We start from the raw sequence: 18,374 nt of genomic DNA, 5'->3' as shown, positions 1-18,374 counted from the left end.
GTTCAAAATTGCCCTTAGTGTTGGGTGGGGTTACTGGGTTATGGGGATGCGGTGGAGGTGTTGACCTTGGTTATGGGTGCTCTTTCCAAGAGCCGGTGTAGACTCAATGGGCCGAATGGCCTCCTTCTGCACTGTAAATTCTATGATAATCTATGATACTCCATCGAGGAGGTCAGGACAGTCAGCAGGGACTGCCAAGTCTGCGCGGAGTGCAAACCGCACTTCTACCGGCCAGAGAGGGCGTACCTGATAAAGGCTTCCCGTCCCTTTGAACGCCTCAGCATGGACTTCAAAGACCCCCTCCCTTCCACCGACTGCAACACGTATTTCCTGAACGTGATTGACAAGTACTCCCGGTTCCCATTCGCCATCCCGTGCCCAGACATGACCACAACCACCGTCATCAAGGCCCTCCAGGGTATCTTTATACTGTTCGGTTTCCCCGCGTACATACACAGTGATAGGGGGTCCTCCTTTATGAGCGACGAACTGCGTCAATTCCTGTTCAACAGGGGCATTGCCTCGAGCAGGACGACAAGTTACAACCCCTGGGGAAATGGGCAGGTAGAGAGGGGGAACGGAAGACTGTTCTACTGGCCCTACGATCCAGCAACCTCCCAGTCTACCGCTGGCAAGAAGTCCTCCCGGAGGCCCTCCACGCCATCCGGTCGCTGCTCTGTACAACTACCAATCAGACACCTCATGAACGTCTCCTTGTTTTTCCTAGGAAGTCCTCCTCCGAGACCTCGCTCCCAACCTGGCTAGCGACACCCGGACCCATCCTGCTCTGGAAACATGTGCGGGCGCACAAGTCGGACCCGTTGGTCGAGAGGGTCCACCTGCTGCACGCTAACCCCCAGTACGCCTACTTGGCGTTCCCTGACGGCCAGCAAGATACAGTCTCCCTTCGGGACCTGCCGCCCGCCGGAACCCCACGCGCACCCAAACCATTACCCCCCCCCCCCTCAGCACCTCACTGGAGGGTCAGTACTCCCGCCGCTCCTGCCTAGGACCGCCCACTCACTGACGCCCCCTACAGGCGCCACCCCCCCCCCCCCCCCCCCGTGTCAACCGTTTGCCCCAACAGCGCCGCCTAGGGGTGACGAAGCTGCCATGCAGGCCGAAGCCACGCTCCCGGAGTCGTAGCCACCTGGACCCCCACCAGAATCACCACAGAAACCCAGACGATCCAGGAGGACAACCAGGCCACCCGACCGACTGATTGCTTCACTGTAACTTTAACCGTAAACGAACACTTCGTAAATATTCTCCGCAGCTCTGTAAGGAGGTATCACGGTACCTCCACATCTGATCATACCATGTTAAATGAGATTGTTACCACTGGCCACCACCCCCGCCGGACTCTTTTTTAACAGGGGGTGAATGTGGTATTATCAGGTATTGCGGTACCCAAGAGGCTGATGACCATTGGTTAAACCTAGGAGTTTACCATTGGCTGTTGATACGTAGCTCCGCCCTGACAGGCGGGGTATAAGAACCGTTGCCATCCCAGCAGCCTTTACTTTCTGTACCGAAGCTGCTGGGGAACAGTTCTAGTCGATTAAAGCCTTCAGTTATGATATCACTTTGTCTTGAGTGTAATTGATCGCGCATCACGGGGTCCGCCCCGAACGGCGGGAAGCCCCTTGGGACTATAAAGTAGAGTCCCCAAGTTCAAATCGTCCTTCTTGGCACTCAGCAGCGAATCAACCCTTGACAGTGACCTGCCTCGCTGCCGCATCAACCAAGTAAGTCTCCAGTCAATGCACGCTACGAGATAGGCGCTCCTAGCTACCAGTCCGTACCAGCTTTTGAATCCTGCAGACTCAGAACCCGAACGAAAGGCCATTTGTTCCCCTGACCTGGTGGGCCAGTCCAAAGCTAAGTATAGGCCTATAGTATAGAGATAGTCTAGAAAGTAGAGTTTATGCATGACTAGTGAGTTACTGTGTATAATAAATGTGTTTTGATTTGAATCTTACGAAGTGGTGTGTTGAGTTATTGATCAGTACTTGAACTTGAACCTCGTGGCGGTATCATAAAGATACCTGGCGACTCGAGAGCAAAGGTTATAAAACAGAGCAAATTGAACCAACCAAAAGTTAGCAACAAGGCTATTGCATTCAAATTCAATGAGGTGGAAATGAATGTAAATGAGGGTTAATGATATGCTCGGCATATTTGGGAGAGATCTAGAACATGCCATCATCAGCGGGCCGGTTAGATTGCAAATTGATTTGCAACAAGCGCTCCTGTCAAGTGTCATATGATGCTTAATGATATTAAAAAGTGCTGGATAAATTCAAGTTCATAGAATCCCTAGAGTACAGAAGGAAGCCATTCAGCCCATCGTGCCTGTACCGACCCTCTGAAAGAGCAACCTACCTAGGCCCATGCCCCCACCCTATCCCCGTAAGCCAGTAACCCCACCTAACCTTTTGGACACTGAGGGGCAATTTTAGCATGGCTAATCCACCTAAATTGCACACCTTTGGACTGTGGGAGGAAACCGGAGCGCCCAGAGGAACCCACGCAGACACGGGGAGAACATGCAAACTCCACACACTCACCCAAGCTGGAATAGAACCTCGGTCCCTGGCGCTGTGAGGCAGCAGTGCTAGCCACTGTGCCGCCGTGCCACCCAAGTTGTTGCTATTGCTGATCTAAAAAGAGGCCTGACCAATTTCAATCCCATTCCTATGAAGCTGCAGGGATTGTCCTCAATTGTGGAAATCGCACTTGCAGAGGCTCCAGGATGGGTAACGAGTGTGGAAAACGGGTTTTTCCCGATACGATGGGTTTATTTTTGATGTTGTGGCAGTGGTGCGTAGTTAGGGCATAGAACATAGAACATAGAACATAATACATTGCAGCGCAGTACAGGCCCTTCGGCCCTCGATGTTGCACCGACCTGTGAAACCACTCTAAAGCCCATCTACACTATTCCCTTATCGTCCGTATGTCTATCCAATGTCCATTTGAATGCCCTTAGTGTTGGCGAGTCCACTACTGTTGCAGGCAGGGCATTCCAGTAAAGAACCTACCTCTGACATCTGTCCTATATCTATCTCCCCTCAATTTAAAGCTGTGTGCCCTCGTGCTAGGCATCACCATCCGAGGAAAAAGGCTCTCACTGTCCACCCTATCTAATCCTCTGATCATCCTGTCTGCCTCAATTAAGTCACCTCTAAACTTTCTTCTCTCTAACGAAAACAGCCTCAAGTCCCTCAGCCTTCCCTCATAAGATCTTCCCTCCATACCAGGCAACAAATCGCTGGTTTTGAAAGCAGACCAAGGCAGGTTAGCTGCACAGTTCAATTCCCGTACCAGCCTCCCGAACAGGCGCCGGAATGTGGCGACTAGGGGCTTTTCAGAGTAACTTCATTTGAAGCCTACTTGTGACAATAAGCGATTTTCATTTCATTTTTCATTTCACATTCTGGTAAATCTCCTCTGCACCCTTTCCAATGCTTCCACACCCTTCCTATAATGCGGCGACCAGAATTGCACGCAATACTCCAAATGCGGCCGCACAGAGTTTTGTACAGCTGCAACATGACTTAATGGCTCCGAAACTCAATCCTTCTACCAATAAAAGCTAACACACCGTACGCCTTCTTAATAACCCTCTCAACCTGGGTGGCAACTTTCAGGGATCTATGTACATGGACACCGAGATCTCTCTGCTTATCCACACTACCAAGAATCTTACCATTAGCCCAGTACTCTGTCTTCCTGTTATTCCTTCCAAAATGAATCACCTCACACTTTTCTGCATTAAACTCCATTTGTCACCTCTCAGCCCAGCTCTGCAGCTTATCTATGTCCCTCTGTAACTTGTAACATCCTTCTGCACTGTCCACAACTCCACCGACTTTAGTGTCATCTGCAAATTTACTCACCCATCCTTCTACGCCCTCCTCCAGGTCATTTCTAAAAATGACAAACAGCAGTGGCCCCAAAACAGATCCTTGTGGGACACCACTAGTAACTGGACTCCAGGCTGAACATTTCCCATCAACCACCTAGCTAGCCAATTTCTGATCCAAACTGCTAAATCACCCTGAATCCCATGCCTCCGTATTTTCTGCAATAGCCTCGCGTGGGGAACCTTATCAAATGCTTTACTGAAATCCATATACACCACATCAACTGCTTTACCCTCATCCACCTGCTTGGTCACCTTCTCAATAAGGTTTGTGAGGCACTGTTGCTAACTTTTGGTTGGTTCAATTTGCTGTGTTTTATAACCTTTGCTCTAGAGTCGCCAGGTATCTTTATGATACCGCCACGAGGTTCAAGTTCAATACTGATCAATAACTCAACACACCAATTAGTAAGTTTCAAATCAAAACACATTTATTATACACAGGCAATCACTACTCATGCATAAACTCTACTTTCTAGATTATCTCTATCACTAAAAGGCCTATACTTAGCTTTGGACTGGCCCACCAGGTCAGGGGAACAAATGGCCTTTCGTTCGGGTTCTGAAGCTGCAGGATTCAAAGCTGGTATGGACTAGTAGCTAGGAGCGCCTATCTCGTAGCGAGCGTTGACTGGAGACTTACTTGGTTGTTGTGGCAGCTAGGCAGGTCACTGTCAAGGGTTGGTTCGCTGCTGAGTGACCCTGCCAAGAAGAACGATTTGAACTTGGGGGCTTTACTTTATAGTCCCATGGGGCTTCCCTCACCTTTAGGCGGACCCCATACCTGGTTCCAAGTGATTGGACGGCGTTCCGATCACTTGGATCGATTTCTCCAATACTGGAGTTGTTCCCTGATTGCTGGGTGGCCCCTAGGTGTCCGTTGGCCTATCTTTGTCTTGGCTCCTGCTGGCGCCGAGGAGTCTGGCTTGGCCTTATTCACCTTAAATGTTTCAATTGTTCCTGGGGATCGCTCATTACTATGCAGATGGCTGCTGGTTTCAGTGCTGTCTGGGCATCTGCAAAGTCTAATACACAGGAAACTTTGCACCTGCTAGTTTTTGCCTGTGTGGGCTGAATTTCCCTGTAGTCTTTGGGGATGTACAGTAGGAGGTCATTTGAATGAAAAATGAAATTTGGGCCATAGGCCTACGCTGCCTCTTTGATTGCTCTCCTCTGCTCTTTCCCCACAGCTTTGTCTTTTTTTTGCTCAATATGAAAACTTGATGAATGTTAAATACTCTGGGGGTATTGCTCTTTTAGGGTAGATTGCCCTCTCAGGGGTTTTACCCTCTATGGGGGGCAGTGACCTCTTGCTTTGGTCTCCTGTTTTCTGTTTCCATGACAACCTCCAACCTCTGCGACGTCAGTCAGTGACGTCAGGACGCAGGACGGGCGAGCGAAGAGGGAGTGGCCCGCCTCCCCGCGGTGACGCTCAGGCCCCGCCCCTCACGGTGACGCTGGTGCCTCGCCCCCCCCCCCCCCCCACCACCGACGCTGCCGCCGGGACGATGTGGCTGAGGGACCGCGAGCCGCTGCTCCGGGCGGAGGAGGCGGAGAGTGAAGGTGAGGGGGAGGGAAGCATAACACAGACCGCGGAGCCGGTCGTGTCTGTCCCCAAACCGCCCGCCCTCTCACCATGCCCCCTCACCGTGCCCCCCCTCACCGTGCCCCCCCCTCACCGTGCCCCCCCCTCACCGTGCCCCCCTCGCCGTGCCCCCCTCGCCGTGCCCCCCCTCGCCGTGCCCCTCTCCTCGCCGTGCCCCCCTCGCCGTGCCCCCCTCACCGTGCCCCCCCCTCGCCGTGCCCCCCTCCTCGCCGTGCCCCCCTCACTGTGCCCCCCCCTCGCCGTGCCCCCCTCGCCGTGCCCCCCTCGCCGTGCCCCCCTCGCCGTGCCCCCCCTCGCCGTGCCCCCCCTCGCCGTGCCCCCCCTCGCCGTGCCCCCCCTCGCCGTGCCCCCCCTCGCCGTGCCCCCCCTCGCCGTGCCCCCCCTCGCCGTGCCCCCCCTCGCCGTGCCCCCCCTCGCCGTGCCCCCCCTCGCCGTGCCCCCCCTCGCCGTGCCCCCCCCTCGCCGTGCCCCCCCCTCGCCGTGCCCCCCCCTCGCCGTGCCCCCCCCTCGCCGTGCCCCCCCCTCGCCGTGCCCCCCCCTCGCCGTGCTCCCCCTCACCGTGCCCCCCTCACCGTGCCCCCCTCACCGTGCCCCCCTCGCCGTGCCCCCCTCGCCGTGCCCCCCTCGCCGTGCCCCCCCTCGCCGTGCCCCCCCTCGCCGTGCCCCCCCTCGCCGTGCCCCCCCTCGCCGTGCCCCCCGTCGCCGTGCCCCCCTCGCCGTGCCCCCCCTCGCCGTGCCCCCCTCGCCGTGCCCCCCTCAGCGTGCCCCCCCTCGCCGTGCCCCTCTCGCCCTGCTGCACTCTGGCTGCCCCCTCGCCGTGCCCCCCTCGCCGTGCCCCCTCACCGTGCCCCCCTCGCCGTGCCCCCTCACCGTGCCCCCCTCGCCCTGCTGCACTCTGGCTGCCCCCTCACCGTGCCCCCCTCACCGTGCCCCCCCTCGCCGTGCCCCCCCTCGCCGTGCCCCCCCTCGCCGTGCCCCCCCTCGCCGTGCCCCCCCTCGCCGTGCCCCCCTCGCCGTGCCCCCCCTCGCCGTGCCCCCCCTCGCCGTGCCCCCCCTCGCCGTGCCCCCCCTCGCCGTGCCCCCCCTCGCCGTGCCCCCCCTCGCCGTGCCCCCCCTCGCCGTGCCCCCCCTCGCCGTGCCCCCCCTCGCCGTGCCCCCCGTCGCCGTGCCCCCCTCGCCGTGCCCCCCTCGCCGTGCCCCCCTCGCCGTGCCCCCCTCGCCGTGCCCCCTCAGCGTGCCCCCCCTCGCCGTGCCCCTCTCGCCCTGCTGCACTCTGGCTGCCCCCTCGCCGTGCCCCCCTCGCCGTGCCCCCTCACCGTGCCCCCCTCGCCGTGCCCCCTCACCGTGCCCCCCTCGCCCTGCTGCACTCTGGCTGCCCCCTCTCGCCGTGCCCCCTCTCGCCGTGCCCCCTCGCCGTGCCCCCCCCTCGCCGTGCCCGCCTCGCCGTGCCTGCCTCGCCGTGCCCCCCCTCGCCGTGCCCCCCTCGCCGTGCCCCCTCACCGTGCCCCCCTCGCCCTGCTGCACTCTGGCTGCCCCCTCTCGCCGTGCTGCCCTCGCCGTGCCCCCTCTCGCCGTGCCCCCTCACCGCGCCCCCCTCGCCGTGCCCCCCCCCTCGCCGTGCCCCCTCTCGCCGTGCTGCACTCTGGCTGCCCCCTCGCCGTGCCCCCCTCGCCCTGCTGCACTCTGGCTGCCCTCTCGCCGTGCCCCCTTGCCATGCCCCCTCGCTGTGCTGCCCTCGCCCTGCCCCCCTCACCCTGCTGCACTCTGGCTGCCCCCTCGCTGTGCCCCCCTCGCCCTGCTGCACTCCGACTGCCCCCTCGCTGTGCCCCCCTCGCTGTGCCCCCCTCGCTGTGCCCCCTCGCTGTGCCCCCCTCGCCGTGCCCCCTCGCCCTGCTGCACTCTGGCTGCCCCCTCATTGTGCCCCCCTCGCCCTGCTGCACTCTGGCTGCCCCCCTCGATTTGGCCCCTTGTGAAGGCCCATTCGGCCCATCGAGTCTGCACCGATCCACTTAAGCCCTCACTTCTACCCTATCCCCGTAACCCAATAACCCCCCCTACCCTTTTTGGACACGAAGGGCAATTTATCATGGCCAATCGACCTAACCTGCACGTCTTTGGATTGTGGGAGGGAACCGGAGCACCCGGAGGAAACTCACGCAGACACGGGGAGAACGTGCAGACTCCGCACAGGCAGTGCTTGTATCAACCCTGCAGGGCAGATGATGCCTCGATTTAATGTCTTGCCCCAAAAGATGTCCCCACTGACAGTGCAGCACTCCTTCCGTCCTGCACTGGAGAGTCAGCCGAGATTTTGATCTCCGGCCTCTGGAGTGAGGCTTGACCCTATAAACCTTCTTGGCTCGGGTGTCGGTGTTACCCAAGGCCGACTCGCTGGAATTTTCATTTTATAATTTCATAGAGGCAGCTCAGTCGGTGTTCGGTGGGACCAGGCTGGAGAGGCCTCTAAACGAAACTTGCTTAAAAACAGAAGTGTAAAGTGTCGTCAGAAAATATCACATGAGCATCATTTATGCTGCTTTAGTCGGGCTTCATGAAAATGCAAAGTTGTGGTTTCAGATCACGTGAGTCAAGTTTCAACGTGACGTCTTGTGATTATCCTCAAATGTATCTGTAACAAATCGTGCTCCCTCTGTCGCCCTGGTTCTTCAACTAGGGTCTATCATGATGCTAGCCTGTATGTAATGAATCCCTCCTTACCCCACTCCACCCTAACACTATATTTTTGAAGGAAAATATTAAAATTGCTGCAAGATTCATATGTTCCATTGAAAGGATTCTTTCATTGCCATTGGCAGTCACAAATATCACGGTCTCCAGGCTGTCCCGTAGCGTTTCAGTCAAATCTATGTTTCAAGTTATGTCCCAGCTATAATGTAGGACGAGGAAGCAGCCGATTGGTGTGCATTCAGCGTCTGCAGTGATATAAATGAGCATTCTAATGGGCAGCACGGTAGCATAGTGGTTAGCACAGTGGCTTCACAGCACCAGGTTCGATTCCCGGTTTGAGTCCCTGTCTGTGTGGACTCTGCACGTTCTCCCCGTGTCTGCATGGGTTTCCTCCGGGTGCTCCAGTTTCCTCCCACAAGTCCCGAAAGACGTGCTTGTTAGGTAATTTGGACATTCCGAATTCTCCCTCTGTGTACCCGAACAGGCGCCAGAGTGTGGTGACTAGGAGATTTTCACAGTAACTTCATTGCAGTGTTAATATAAGCCTACTTGTGGCAATAAAGATTATACAAAATAACTTGCAGATCAGTGAAGATCCCCATGGTCTGGTGGAACAAACCTGAGGAGCTAAATGGCTATCTCCCCGATGTTTCTGTGTTCGTCATGCTTGAGGGGTTACTGTGGGCCACTGCACAGGGAGATCTGCCTTGCTTCGTTTCGAATAGTCCACATTTAGAATTGGGCAAATACTTGAAGAAAAGAAGATTCTGAAAGAGTGGGTGGAACATGACTTATCAGATTGTTCACGTGCCGAGTGGCGTCGTTCTAGAGCATTGGAACATAAAAAACAGGAGCGGAGCCTTCAAGCCTATCCTGCCTTAGAATCATAGAACCACTACAGTGCAGAAAGAGGCCATTCAGCCCATCTGGTCTGCACCGACCCTCCGAAAGAGCAACCTACCTAGACCCCACCTGACATTTGGAGACTAAGGGGCAATTTTAGCATGGCCAATCCACCTCACCTGCACATCTTTGGACTGGGGGAGGAAACCGGGACATCCAGAGGAGACCCAAGGGGAGAATTTGCAAACTCCACAAGGTCGGAATTGAACCCGGGTCCCTGGTGCTGTGAGACAGCAGTGCTAACCCACTGTGCCATCGTGTTTCTCTCTTCCCCCCCCCCCCCCGACTGCGCCATGGCTAATCCAACCCAACTCCACATTCTCACACTAGCCTTGTATCCTTTTATTCTCTCAGTATACAATAATCTGTCAATCTCTAGCTTGCATCTTCTCAGAGACTCAGCATGCACAGCTCTCGGGAATAGAGACTACAACCCTTTGAATGAAGGAATTTCTCCTCCTCCCAGCCTGAAATGACCGACCACTTATTCTGAGACTGTGACCCCCCACCCCCCCCCCCCCCCCCCCCCCCCCCCCCCCACCACCCCCCCCCCCCCCCACTCCTGGATTCTCCAGGAAGGGGAAACATTCTCCCAGCATCCCTCTTACTGAGTCCTTCAAGAATTTGATACGGTTCATTCCGAGCAGCCATAATCCTTCTGAATTCCAGGGAATACAGTAAAGGCCTGTTTGGAGAAGAGGTTCAGCATGCCTTAAAAATGGGGTGTCAACCTGGCGAAGCTGCAACACAGGACTACTTGCGTGCTAAAGAGTGGAAGTGGCACATGAGAGACACAGCTAAGTGATGCCACAACCAGTGGATCAGATCAAAACCCTGCAGTCCTGTCACACCCAGCCGTGAATAGCGATAGACAATTAAAGAACGAAATGGAGGAGGAGGTAGCACAAATATCTCCATCCTCAATGATGGGGGGGGGGGACCAGTAGAAGTGCAAAAGACCAGGCTGAAGAATTTGCAACCATCTTCAGCCAGAAGCACCAAGTCGGTGATTCATCCCCAGCCTCACAGATGCCAGTCTTCAGCCAATTCTGTTCACTCCATGTGATAACAAGAGACGGCTGAAGATACAGGAAGCCCTGCAAAGGCCATAGGACCTGACACACATTTCTAAATAGCACTTGAAGAATGTGTTCTAGAAATAGCTGCACCCTTAGCCGAGCTGTTCCAGTGCCCCTGAAACACTTGCACCTACCTACCCAGCAATGTGGAAACTTGCCCAAGTGTGTCCTGTCAACAAAAAGCAGGACAAATCCAAACCAACCAATTATCGCCCCATTAGTCTGCTGTCAATCATCAGCAACGTGATGGCAGGGGTCGTGGGCAGCACTTACTCAGCAATAACCTGCTCCGTGACACTCCGTTTCAGTTCAGCCAAGGGCATTCCGCTCCTGACCTCATTACAGCCTTAGTCCAAACATGGACAAAAGAGCTGAACTCGAGGAGAGGGGAAAGTGGGCCCTCCTTTGACATCTAAGGCAGCATTTGACCGAGTGTGGCATCAAAGAGCGTGAGCAAAACAAGAGTCAGTGGGAATCAGGGAGGGTGGGAGAGGGAACTGTCCAATGGTTGGACTTGAACCTTTAAAAAAAAAATTGAGTCCCCAGTTATTTTTTTTTCCAATTAAGGGGCAATTTAGCGTGGCCAATCCACCCACCCTGCACATCCTTTTGGGTTGTGGGGGTGAGACCCACGCAAACACGAGGAGAATGCAAACTCCACGCGGACAGTGACCCGCAACTGGGCTCGAACCGGAGTCCTCAGCGACGTGAGGCAGCAGTGCTAGCCACTGTGCCACCGTGCCGCCCGGTTGGACTCGAGCCTGGCACAATGGAAGTTGGCTGCTGTTATTGGCGGTCAATTATCTCCGTCTCAAGCCATTGCCATGGGTGTAGTGTCCTGGGCCCAGTCGTCATCAACTGTTTCATTTATACCACAATATGGTCAGAGTGGAGATGTTTCCTAATGATTGCATAATTTTCAGCAATAATCTCCACTTGCCTGGGTGAGTGCAGCTCTAACAGCACTCGAGAAGCTTGCTGTTATCCAAGACAAAGCTAGATTGGCATTCCCTCATCCCAATATAATGAACCTTTTGGTCACTTTTTAAGGCAAATATATCCTTCCTTGGGTAAAGAGATCAAAACTGTACCCAATACTACAGGTGTTGCTTCATCAAGGTCCTATATATTGCAGTAAGGCATCTTCATTATTTTTAATAAAGGTTAATGTACCACATGTTCTCCTAATTGCTTGCTGTATCTGAGGTATGTGCACAAGGACACTCGGGTCTTCTTGGGCGGCACGGTAGCACAGTGGTTAGCACTGTTGCTTCAGATGGGCAGCACGGTGGCGCAGTGGTTCCCAGGTTCGATCCTGGTCCTGGATCACTGCCCGTGTGGAGATTGCAAGTTCTCCCTGTGCCTGCGTGGGTTTCCTCCGGGTGCTCCGGTTCCCTCCCACGGTCCAAAGATGTGCAGGTTAAGTGGATTGGCCATGCAAAATTGTTCCTTCGTGTCCAAAAAGGTTAAGTGGGGCTACTGGGATAGGGTGAATGCTACCTCTTTCCAAGGGCCGGTGCAGATTCGATGGGCTGAATGGCCTCCTTCTGCACTGAGGTTTGGCTGGTTTAGCACAGGGCTAAATAGCTGGCTTTTAAAGCAGACCAAGGCAGGCCAGCAGCGCGGTTCAATGCCCGTACCAGCCTCCCCGAACAGGCGCCGGAATGTGGTGACTCGGGGTTTTTCACAGTAACTTCATTTGAAGCCTACTTATGACAATGAGTGATTTTCATTTTTTCACTGTAAGTTCTATGATTGGCTAAATTCCCCCTCAATTGAAAAAAATTAATCAGATAAAAAAAGAAGCACTGTTGCTTCACAGTGCCAGGGTCCCAGGTTCGATTCCCGGCTTGGGTCACTATCTGCGGAGTTTGCATGTTCTCCCCGTGTCTGCGTGGGTTTCCTCCGGGTGCTCCGGTTTCCTCCCACAGTCCAAAGATGTGCAGGTTAGGTGGATTGGCCATGAAAAATTGCCCCCTTAGTGTCCAAAAATGTTAAGTGGGGTTACTGGGTTGCGTGGATAGGGTGGAGGTGTGGGCTTGGGTAGGGTTTTCTTTCCAAGGGACGGTGCAGACTCTATGAGCCAAATGGCCTGCTCCTTCTGCACTGTAAATGCTATGATTCTGATTACCTGGTCCCCCACCATTTAAACACATTCCGTTTTTCTAGATTTCTTCTTGAGGTGAATAAATATTCTTAAATACTCAGTCATTTAACAGTGAAAGCTCTTGGCAGGAATGCTACACTTTGTGACTCACATGACTTCAGTGCTGGGCAGCTTACGGACATACAAATTAGGCCCTCAGGCCTCTCCGCCATTCAACAAGATCATGGCTGATCTGATTGTAACCTCAACTTCACATTCCAGCCTACCCCTGATAACCTCTCACCCCCTTGTTAATCAGGAATCTCTCCACCTCTGCCTTAGAATATTCAAAGATGCTACCTCCAGCCCCATTTGAGGAGGAGAGTTCCAAAGACTCCTGACACTCGGAGGAAAAAATTCTCCTAATCTCTGTTTTAAATGAGCCATCCCTTATTTTTAAACCGTGACGCCTAGTTCTAGATTCTCCCACAAGAGGAAACATCCTCTCCACATCCACCCTGTCAATACCGCTCGCATTTTTAAAGGTTGCCATCAAGTCGCCTTACTCTTTTCAACTCTAGTGGATACAAGCCACAACATTTCCTCATAAAATAACCCTCCCTCTGGAGGTATTAGTTTAGTAAACCTTCTCTGAACTGCTCCTAACGCATTTACATCTTTCCTTAAATAAGAGACCAGTACACTACACAGCACTCCAAATGTGATCTCACCAATGCCCTATGAGGTTCTGCTATGGGAGTATGAGCAGCTAGGAGCTAAATTAAAAAGCAGACCCATAAAGGTAGTAATCTCTGGATTACTATCTGAGCCACGCGCTAATTGGCACTGGGTCAATAAGATTAAGGAGGTAAATGCGTGGCTCAAAGATTGGTGTGGGCGGAATGGGTTTGAATTCATGGGAGATTGGCACCTGTACTGGGGAAGAGGGGACCTGTTCCGATTGGGCGGTCTTCATCTGAATCACGCTGGGACCAGACTCCTGGCGAATCGTATAAATAGGGCTGTAGATTGGGCTTGAAACCAAATAGTGGGGGGTGGGTGGGAGAGGGTTCAGTTGTATGGAGAATGGTGAGAGTAGACAGGAGGTGCCGGAGGAGGGACTGCTGAGGAAGAGGCGTAGCCTCCAGGCCGAATTCGACCTGTTGACCACCAGGAAGGCGGAGGTGCAGTGGAGGAAGGCCCAGGGGGTGATTTATGAGTATGGGGAAAAGGCAAGCCGGATGCTGGCGCATCAGCTTCGGAAGCGGGACGCAGCTAGGGAGATCGGGGGAGTTAAGGACAGGGGAGGGAGTGTGGTACGGAGTGGGGTTGACATCAATGGGGTCTTCAGGGACTTTTATGAGGAATTGTACCGATCCGAGCCTCCACTGGGGGAGGGAGGGATGGGCCGCTTTCTGGACCAAGTGAGGTTTCCGAAGGTGGAGGAGGGACTGGTGGCGGGATTGGGGGCCCCGATTGGGCTGGAGGAGCTGGCCAAAGGGATAGGGAGCTTGCAGGTGGGGAAGGCACCGGGGCCGGATGGTTTCCCGGTCGAATTCTAGAAGAAATATGTGGACCTGTTGGGCCCATTGCGAACTTCAATGAGGCAAGGGAGGGGGGGCCTTTGCCCCCGACGATGTCCCGGGCACTGATCTCCTTGATCCTGAAGCGGGATAAGGATCCCCTGCAGTGTGGGTCTTACAGGCTAATTTCGCTGTTAAATGTAGATGCCAAGGTGCTGGCGAAGGTCTTAGCCACGAGAATTGAGGATTGTGTGCCGCAGGTGATCCACGAAGACCAGACGGGATTCGTGAAGGGGAGGCAGTTGAACGCGAATGTGCGGAGTCTCCTGAACGTGATTATGATGCCGGCAAGGGAGGGGGAGGCGGAGATAGTGGTGGCGATGGACGCTGAGAAGGCCTTCGATAGGGTAGAGTGGGGGTACTTGTGGGAGGTGCTGAAGAGGTTCGGGTTTGGGGAGGGGTTTGTTAGGTGGGTTAGGTTGTTGTACGAGGTCCTGATGGCGAGTGTGGCCACGAACAAGAGGAGGTCTGAGTACTTTCGGTTGTATCGAGGGACGAGGCAGGGGTGTCCCCTGTCCCCCCTGCTCTTTGCTCTGGTGATTGAACCCCTGGCTATGGCACTGAGGGAGTCGAGGAACTGGAGGGGGTTGGTGCGGGGCGTGGAGGAGCATAGGGTGTCGCTCTATGCGGACGACTTGCTGCTGTATGTGGCGAACTCGATGGGGGGAATGCCGGAGGTAATGAGGATCCTCAGGGAGTTCGGGGATTTCTCCGGGTACAAATTCAACATGGGGAAGAGCGAGTTGTTCGTGGTTCACCCAGGGGACCAGGAGAGGGGATTGGCGAGCTCCCACTAAAAAGGGCGGAGAGGAGCTTCAGGTACTTGGGGGTCTAGGTGGCCAGAAGCTGGGGGGGCTCTGCATAGACTTAATTTCACGAGGCTGGTGGAGCAAATGGAGGAGGAGTTTAAGAGGTGGGACACGTTGCCGCTGTCCCTGGCGGGTAGGGTGCAGTCAGTTAAGATGACGGTGCTCCCAAGGTTTTTGTTCCTGTTCCAGTGCCTCTCCATTTTTATCCAGAGGGCCTTCTTTGGGTGGGTCAATAGGAGCATAACGGGGTTTGTGTGGACGCGAGGGACTCTGAGGGTGAGAAAGGTGTTCCTGGATCGGAGTAGGGATGGGGAGGCTGGCACTGCCCAACCTCTGTGGGTACTACTGGGCCGCCAATGCGGTGATGGTGCGTAAGTGGGTGATGGAGGGGGAGGGGGCTGCATGGAAGAGGCTGGAGACGGCGTCTTGTGAGGGTACGAGTCTGGAGGCGCTGACAACGGCGCCGCTCCCTCCAATGAGGTATACCATGAGCCCGGTGGTGGCGGCTACCCTCAAAATCTGGGGGCAGTGGAGGCGGCACAGGGGGGAAGTTGAGGCCTCGATGTGGACCCCAATATGGGGGAACCACCGGTTTGTCCCAGGGAGAATAGATGGAGGGTTTTCGGGGTGGCACAGGGCAGGGATAAGAAGGTTGGGGGACCTGTTTGTGGACGGGAAGATCTCGGAAACTTACCAGGTGATGCAGGAGGAGGAGGAGGCCTCGGTGGTGGAGTTGAAAGGTAAGTGGGAGGAGGAGTTGGGAGAGGAGATTGAAGAGGGGACGTGGGCAGATGCCCTAGGGAGGGTGAACTCTTCCTCTTCGTGTGCGAAGCTCAGCCTCATACAGTTTAAGGTGCTGCATAGGGCACGCATGACCGGGACAAGGATGAGCCGGTTCTTTGGGGTGAGGACAGGTGTGTTAGGTGCTCAGGGAGCCCAGCAAATCACACCCATATGTTCTGGGCATGCCCAGCTCTGGAGGAAATTTGGAAGGGCGTAGCAAGGATGGTGTCGAGGGTGGTAGGATCCAGGGTCAAACCGGGCTGGGGGCTCGCAATATTTGGGGTTGCAGAGGAGCCGGGAGTGCAGGAGGCGAAAGAGGCCGGTATTCTGGCCTTTGCATCCCTGGTAGCCCGGCGAAGGATTCTTCTTCAGTGGAAGGATGCGAGGCCCCCGGGCGTGGAATCCTGGATCAGCGATATGGCAGGGTTCATTAAATTGGAGAGGGTGAAATTCGCCTTCAGGGGATCGGTACAAGGGTTCTTCAGGCGGTGGCAACCGTTCTTTGTCTACCGTTCTGCCAGGAAGTCCATGATCAGCAGCAGCAGCAACCCGGTGGGGGGGGGGGGTCTATTTTATTTTTATTTATTTATCCTGGGGGATCTGAGGGGGTGTATATATTTGTTATGTTTGCTTTGTGTTAAACTCGAGGTGTTAATTTATTATTTATGTATGGGGGGGAGAGGGGCACGGGGGTTGTTTTAATTTGTTCTGTATTTAATTTTATTGGGTTTCTTTTTCATTCTGTTGATATTTTGAGAAAACCCTAATAGAAATTATTGATTTTTTAAAAAAAAAAGTAAAGTTTTCAGACCACGTAATCGAACTGAGAGTGTAGAAGGTGGCAGGAATCTAACTTCAGGCAGAGCAAAAGCAGGGACAAATATGAGAAGGGAGGTGGTCAATGCAGGACTGAGGGTGTTGTACCTAAATGTGTGCAGTACTGGGAATATGCAGTCCACCTGCATATTTCCAGTCCATATGCAGGTGGACTGGGAATATCGGGTTGGTAATGGATCCCAAGAAAAGGAATTTGTGGAATGTCTGAGATTTTTGGAGCAGCTTTGTAACAGTTTACTAGGGAACAGGAAATTCTGGATTTGGTGCAATGAGGCAGATTTCATCAGTGATCTTGAGGTGAAGGAATCCTGAGGGGACAGTGACCACAATATGATAGAATTCACCCTGCAGTTTGAGAGAAAGCAGCTGGAATCAGATGTAACGGTATTACAATTGAATAAAGGTAACGACAAAGACATGAGGGAAAGAGCTGGCCAGAGTTTTTTTAAATTTAGAGTACCCAATTTTTTTTTTCCCCACTAAGAGGCAATTTAGCATGGCCAATTGACCTACTCTGCATATGTCTTTGTGAGGGTGAGACCCACGCAGACACGGGGAGAATGTGCAAACTCCACACGGACCTGGGGCTGGGATCGAACCCGGGTCCTCAGCACAGTGAGGCAGCAGTGTTGACCACTGTGTCACCGTGCTGCCAGGAGCTGGCCAGAGTTGATTGGAAAAGGAGCCTAGCAGGGAAGACAGTGGAACAGCAATGGCAAAGAACAAAGAAAAGTACAGCACAGGAACAGGCCCTTCGGCCCTCTAAGCCTGTGCCGACCATGCTGCCTGTCTAAACTAAAATCTTCTGCACTTCCGGGGTCCGTATCCCTCTATTCCCTATTCATGTATTTGTCAAGATGTCCCTTAAACGTCACTATCGTCCCTGCTTCCACCACCTCCTCCGGCAGCGGCTTCCAGGCACCCACTACCCTCTGTGTAAAAAAACTTGCCTCGTACATCTCCTCTAAACCTTGCCCCTCGCACCTTAAACCTATGCCCCCTAGTAATTGACCCCTCTACCCTAGGAAAAAGCCTCTGACTATCCACTCTGTCTATGCCCCTCATAATTTTGAAGAGCTCTATCAGGTCGCCCCTCAACCTCCGTCGTTCCAGTGAGAACAAACCGAGTTTATTCAACCGCTCCTCATAGCTAATGCCCTCCATACCAGGCAACATCCTGGTCAATCTCTTCTGCACCCTCTCTAAAGCCTCCACATCCTTCTGGTAGTGTGGCGACCAGAATTGAACACTATACTCCAAGTGTGGCCTAACTAAGGTTCTATACAGCTGCAACATGACCTGCCAATTCTTATACTCAATGCCCCGGCCAATGAAGGCAAGCATGCCGTATGCCTTCTTGACTACCTTCTCCATCTGTGTTGCCCATTCAGTGACCTGTGGACCTGTACACCCAGAACCCTCTGACTGTCAATACTTTTGAGGGTTCTACCATTCACTGTATATTCCCTACCTGCATTAGACCTTCCAAAATGCATTACCTCACATTTGTCCGGATTAAACTCCATCTGTCATCTCTCCGCCCAAGTCTCCAAATGATCTAAATCCTGCTGTATCCTCTGACAGTCCTCATCGCTATCCGCAATTCCATCAACCTTTGTGTCATCTGCAAACTTACTAATCAGACCAGTTACATTTTCCTCCAAATCATTTATATATACCACGAACAGCAAAGATCCCAGCACTGATCCCTGCGGAACACCACTCGTCACAGCCCTCCAATCAGAAAAGCACCCTTCCGTTGCTACTTTCTATGACCTAGCCAGTTCTGTATCCACCTTGCCAGCTCACCCCTGATCCCGTGTGACTTCACCTTTTGTACCAGTCTGCCATGAGGGACCTTGTCAAAGGCCTTACTGAAGTCCATATAGACAACATCTACTGCCCTACCAGCATCAATCATCTTTGTGACCTCCTCGAAAAACTCTATCAAGTTAGTGAGACACGACCTCCCCTTCACAAAACCGTGCTGCCTCTCACTAATATGTCCATTTGCTTCCAAATGGGAGTAGATCCTGTCTTGAAGAATTCTCTCCAATAATTTCCCTACCACT

At 54.0% G+C, this 18,374-nt stretch overlaps 1 protein-coding gene across 4 annotated transcripts in view; it reads left to right on the top strand.

Moving 5' to 3' along the window:
- The window catches only part of sv2 (synaptic vesicle glycoprotein 2), a 151,526-nt gene that overhangs the window by 38,846 nt on the left and 94,306 nt on the right, over positions 1-18,374 (top strand). The window contains exon 1 of one of the 4 annotated variants that reach the window (XM_072493060.1): positions 5,410-5,491. The exons of the other annotated variants lie outside the window; for them this stretch is intronic. Coding sequence (XP_072349161.1) covers positions 5,437-5,491 — 55 coding nt within the window. The 5' untranslated portion in view covers positions 5,410-5,436. Of the gene's footprint in view, positions 1-5,409; positions 5,492-18,374 lie in introns of those variants that run through there. 4 annotated transcript variants of the gene reach the window in all.

Source organism: Scyliorhinus torazame, chromosome 30 (assembly GCF_047496885.1).
Source record: "Scyliorhinus torazame isolate Kashiwa2021f chromosome 30, sScyTor2.1, whole genome shotgun sequence".
Lineage (NCBI taxonomy): Eukaryota > Metazoa > Chordata > Chondrichthyes > Carcharhiniformes > Scyliorhinidae > Scyliorhinus > Scyliorhinus torazame.
Note: the sequence above shows the minus strand (reverse complement) of the source record. Positions and strands in the feature narration are given on the sequence as shown.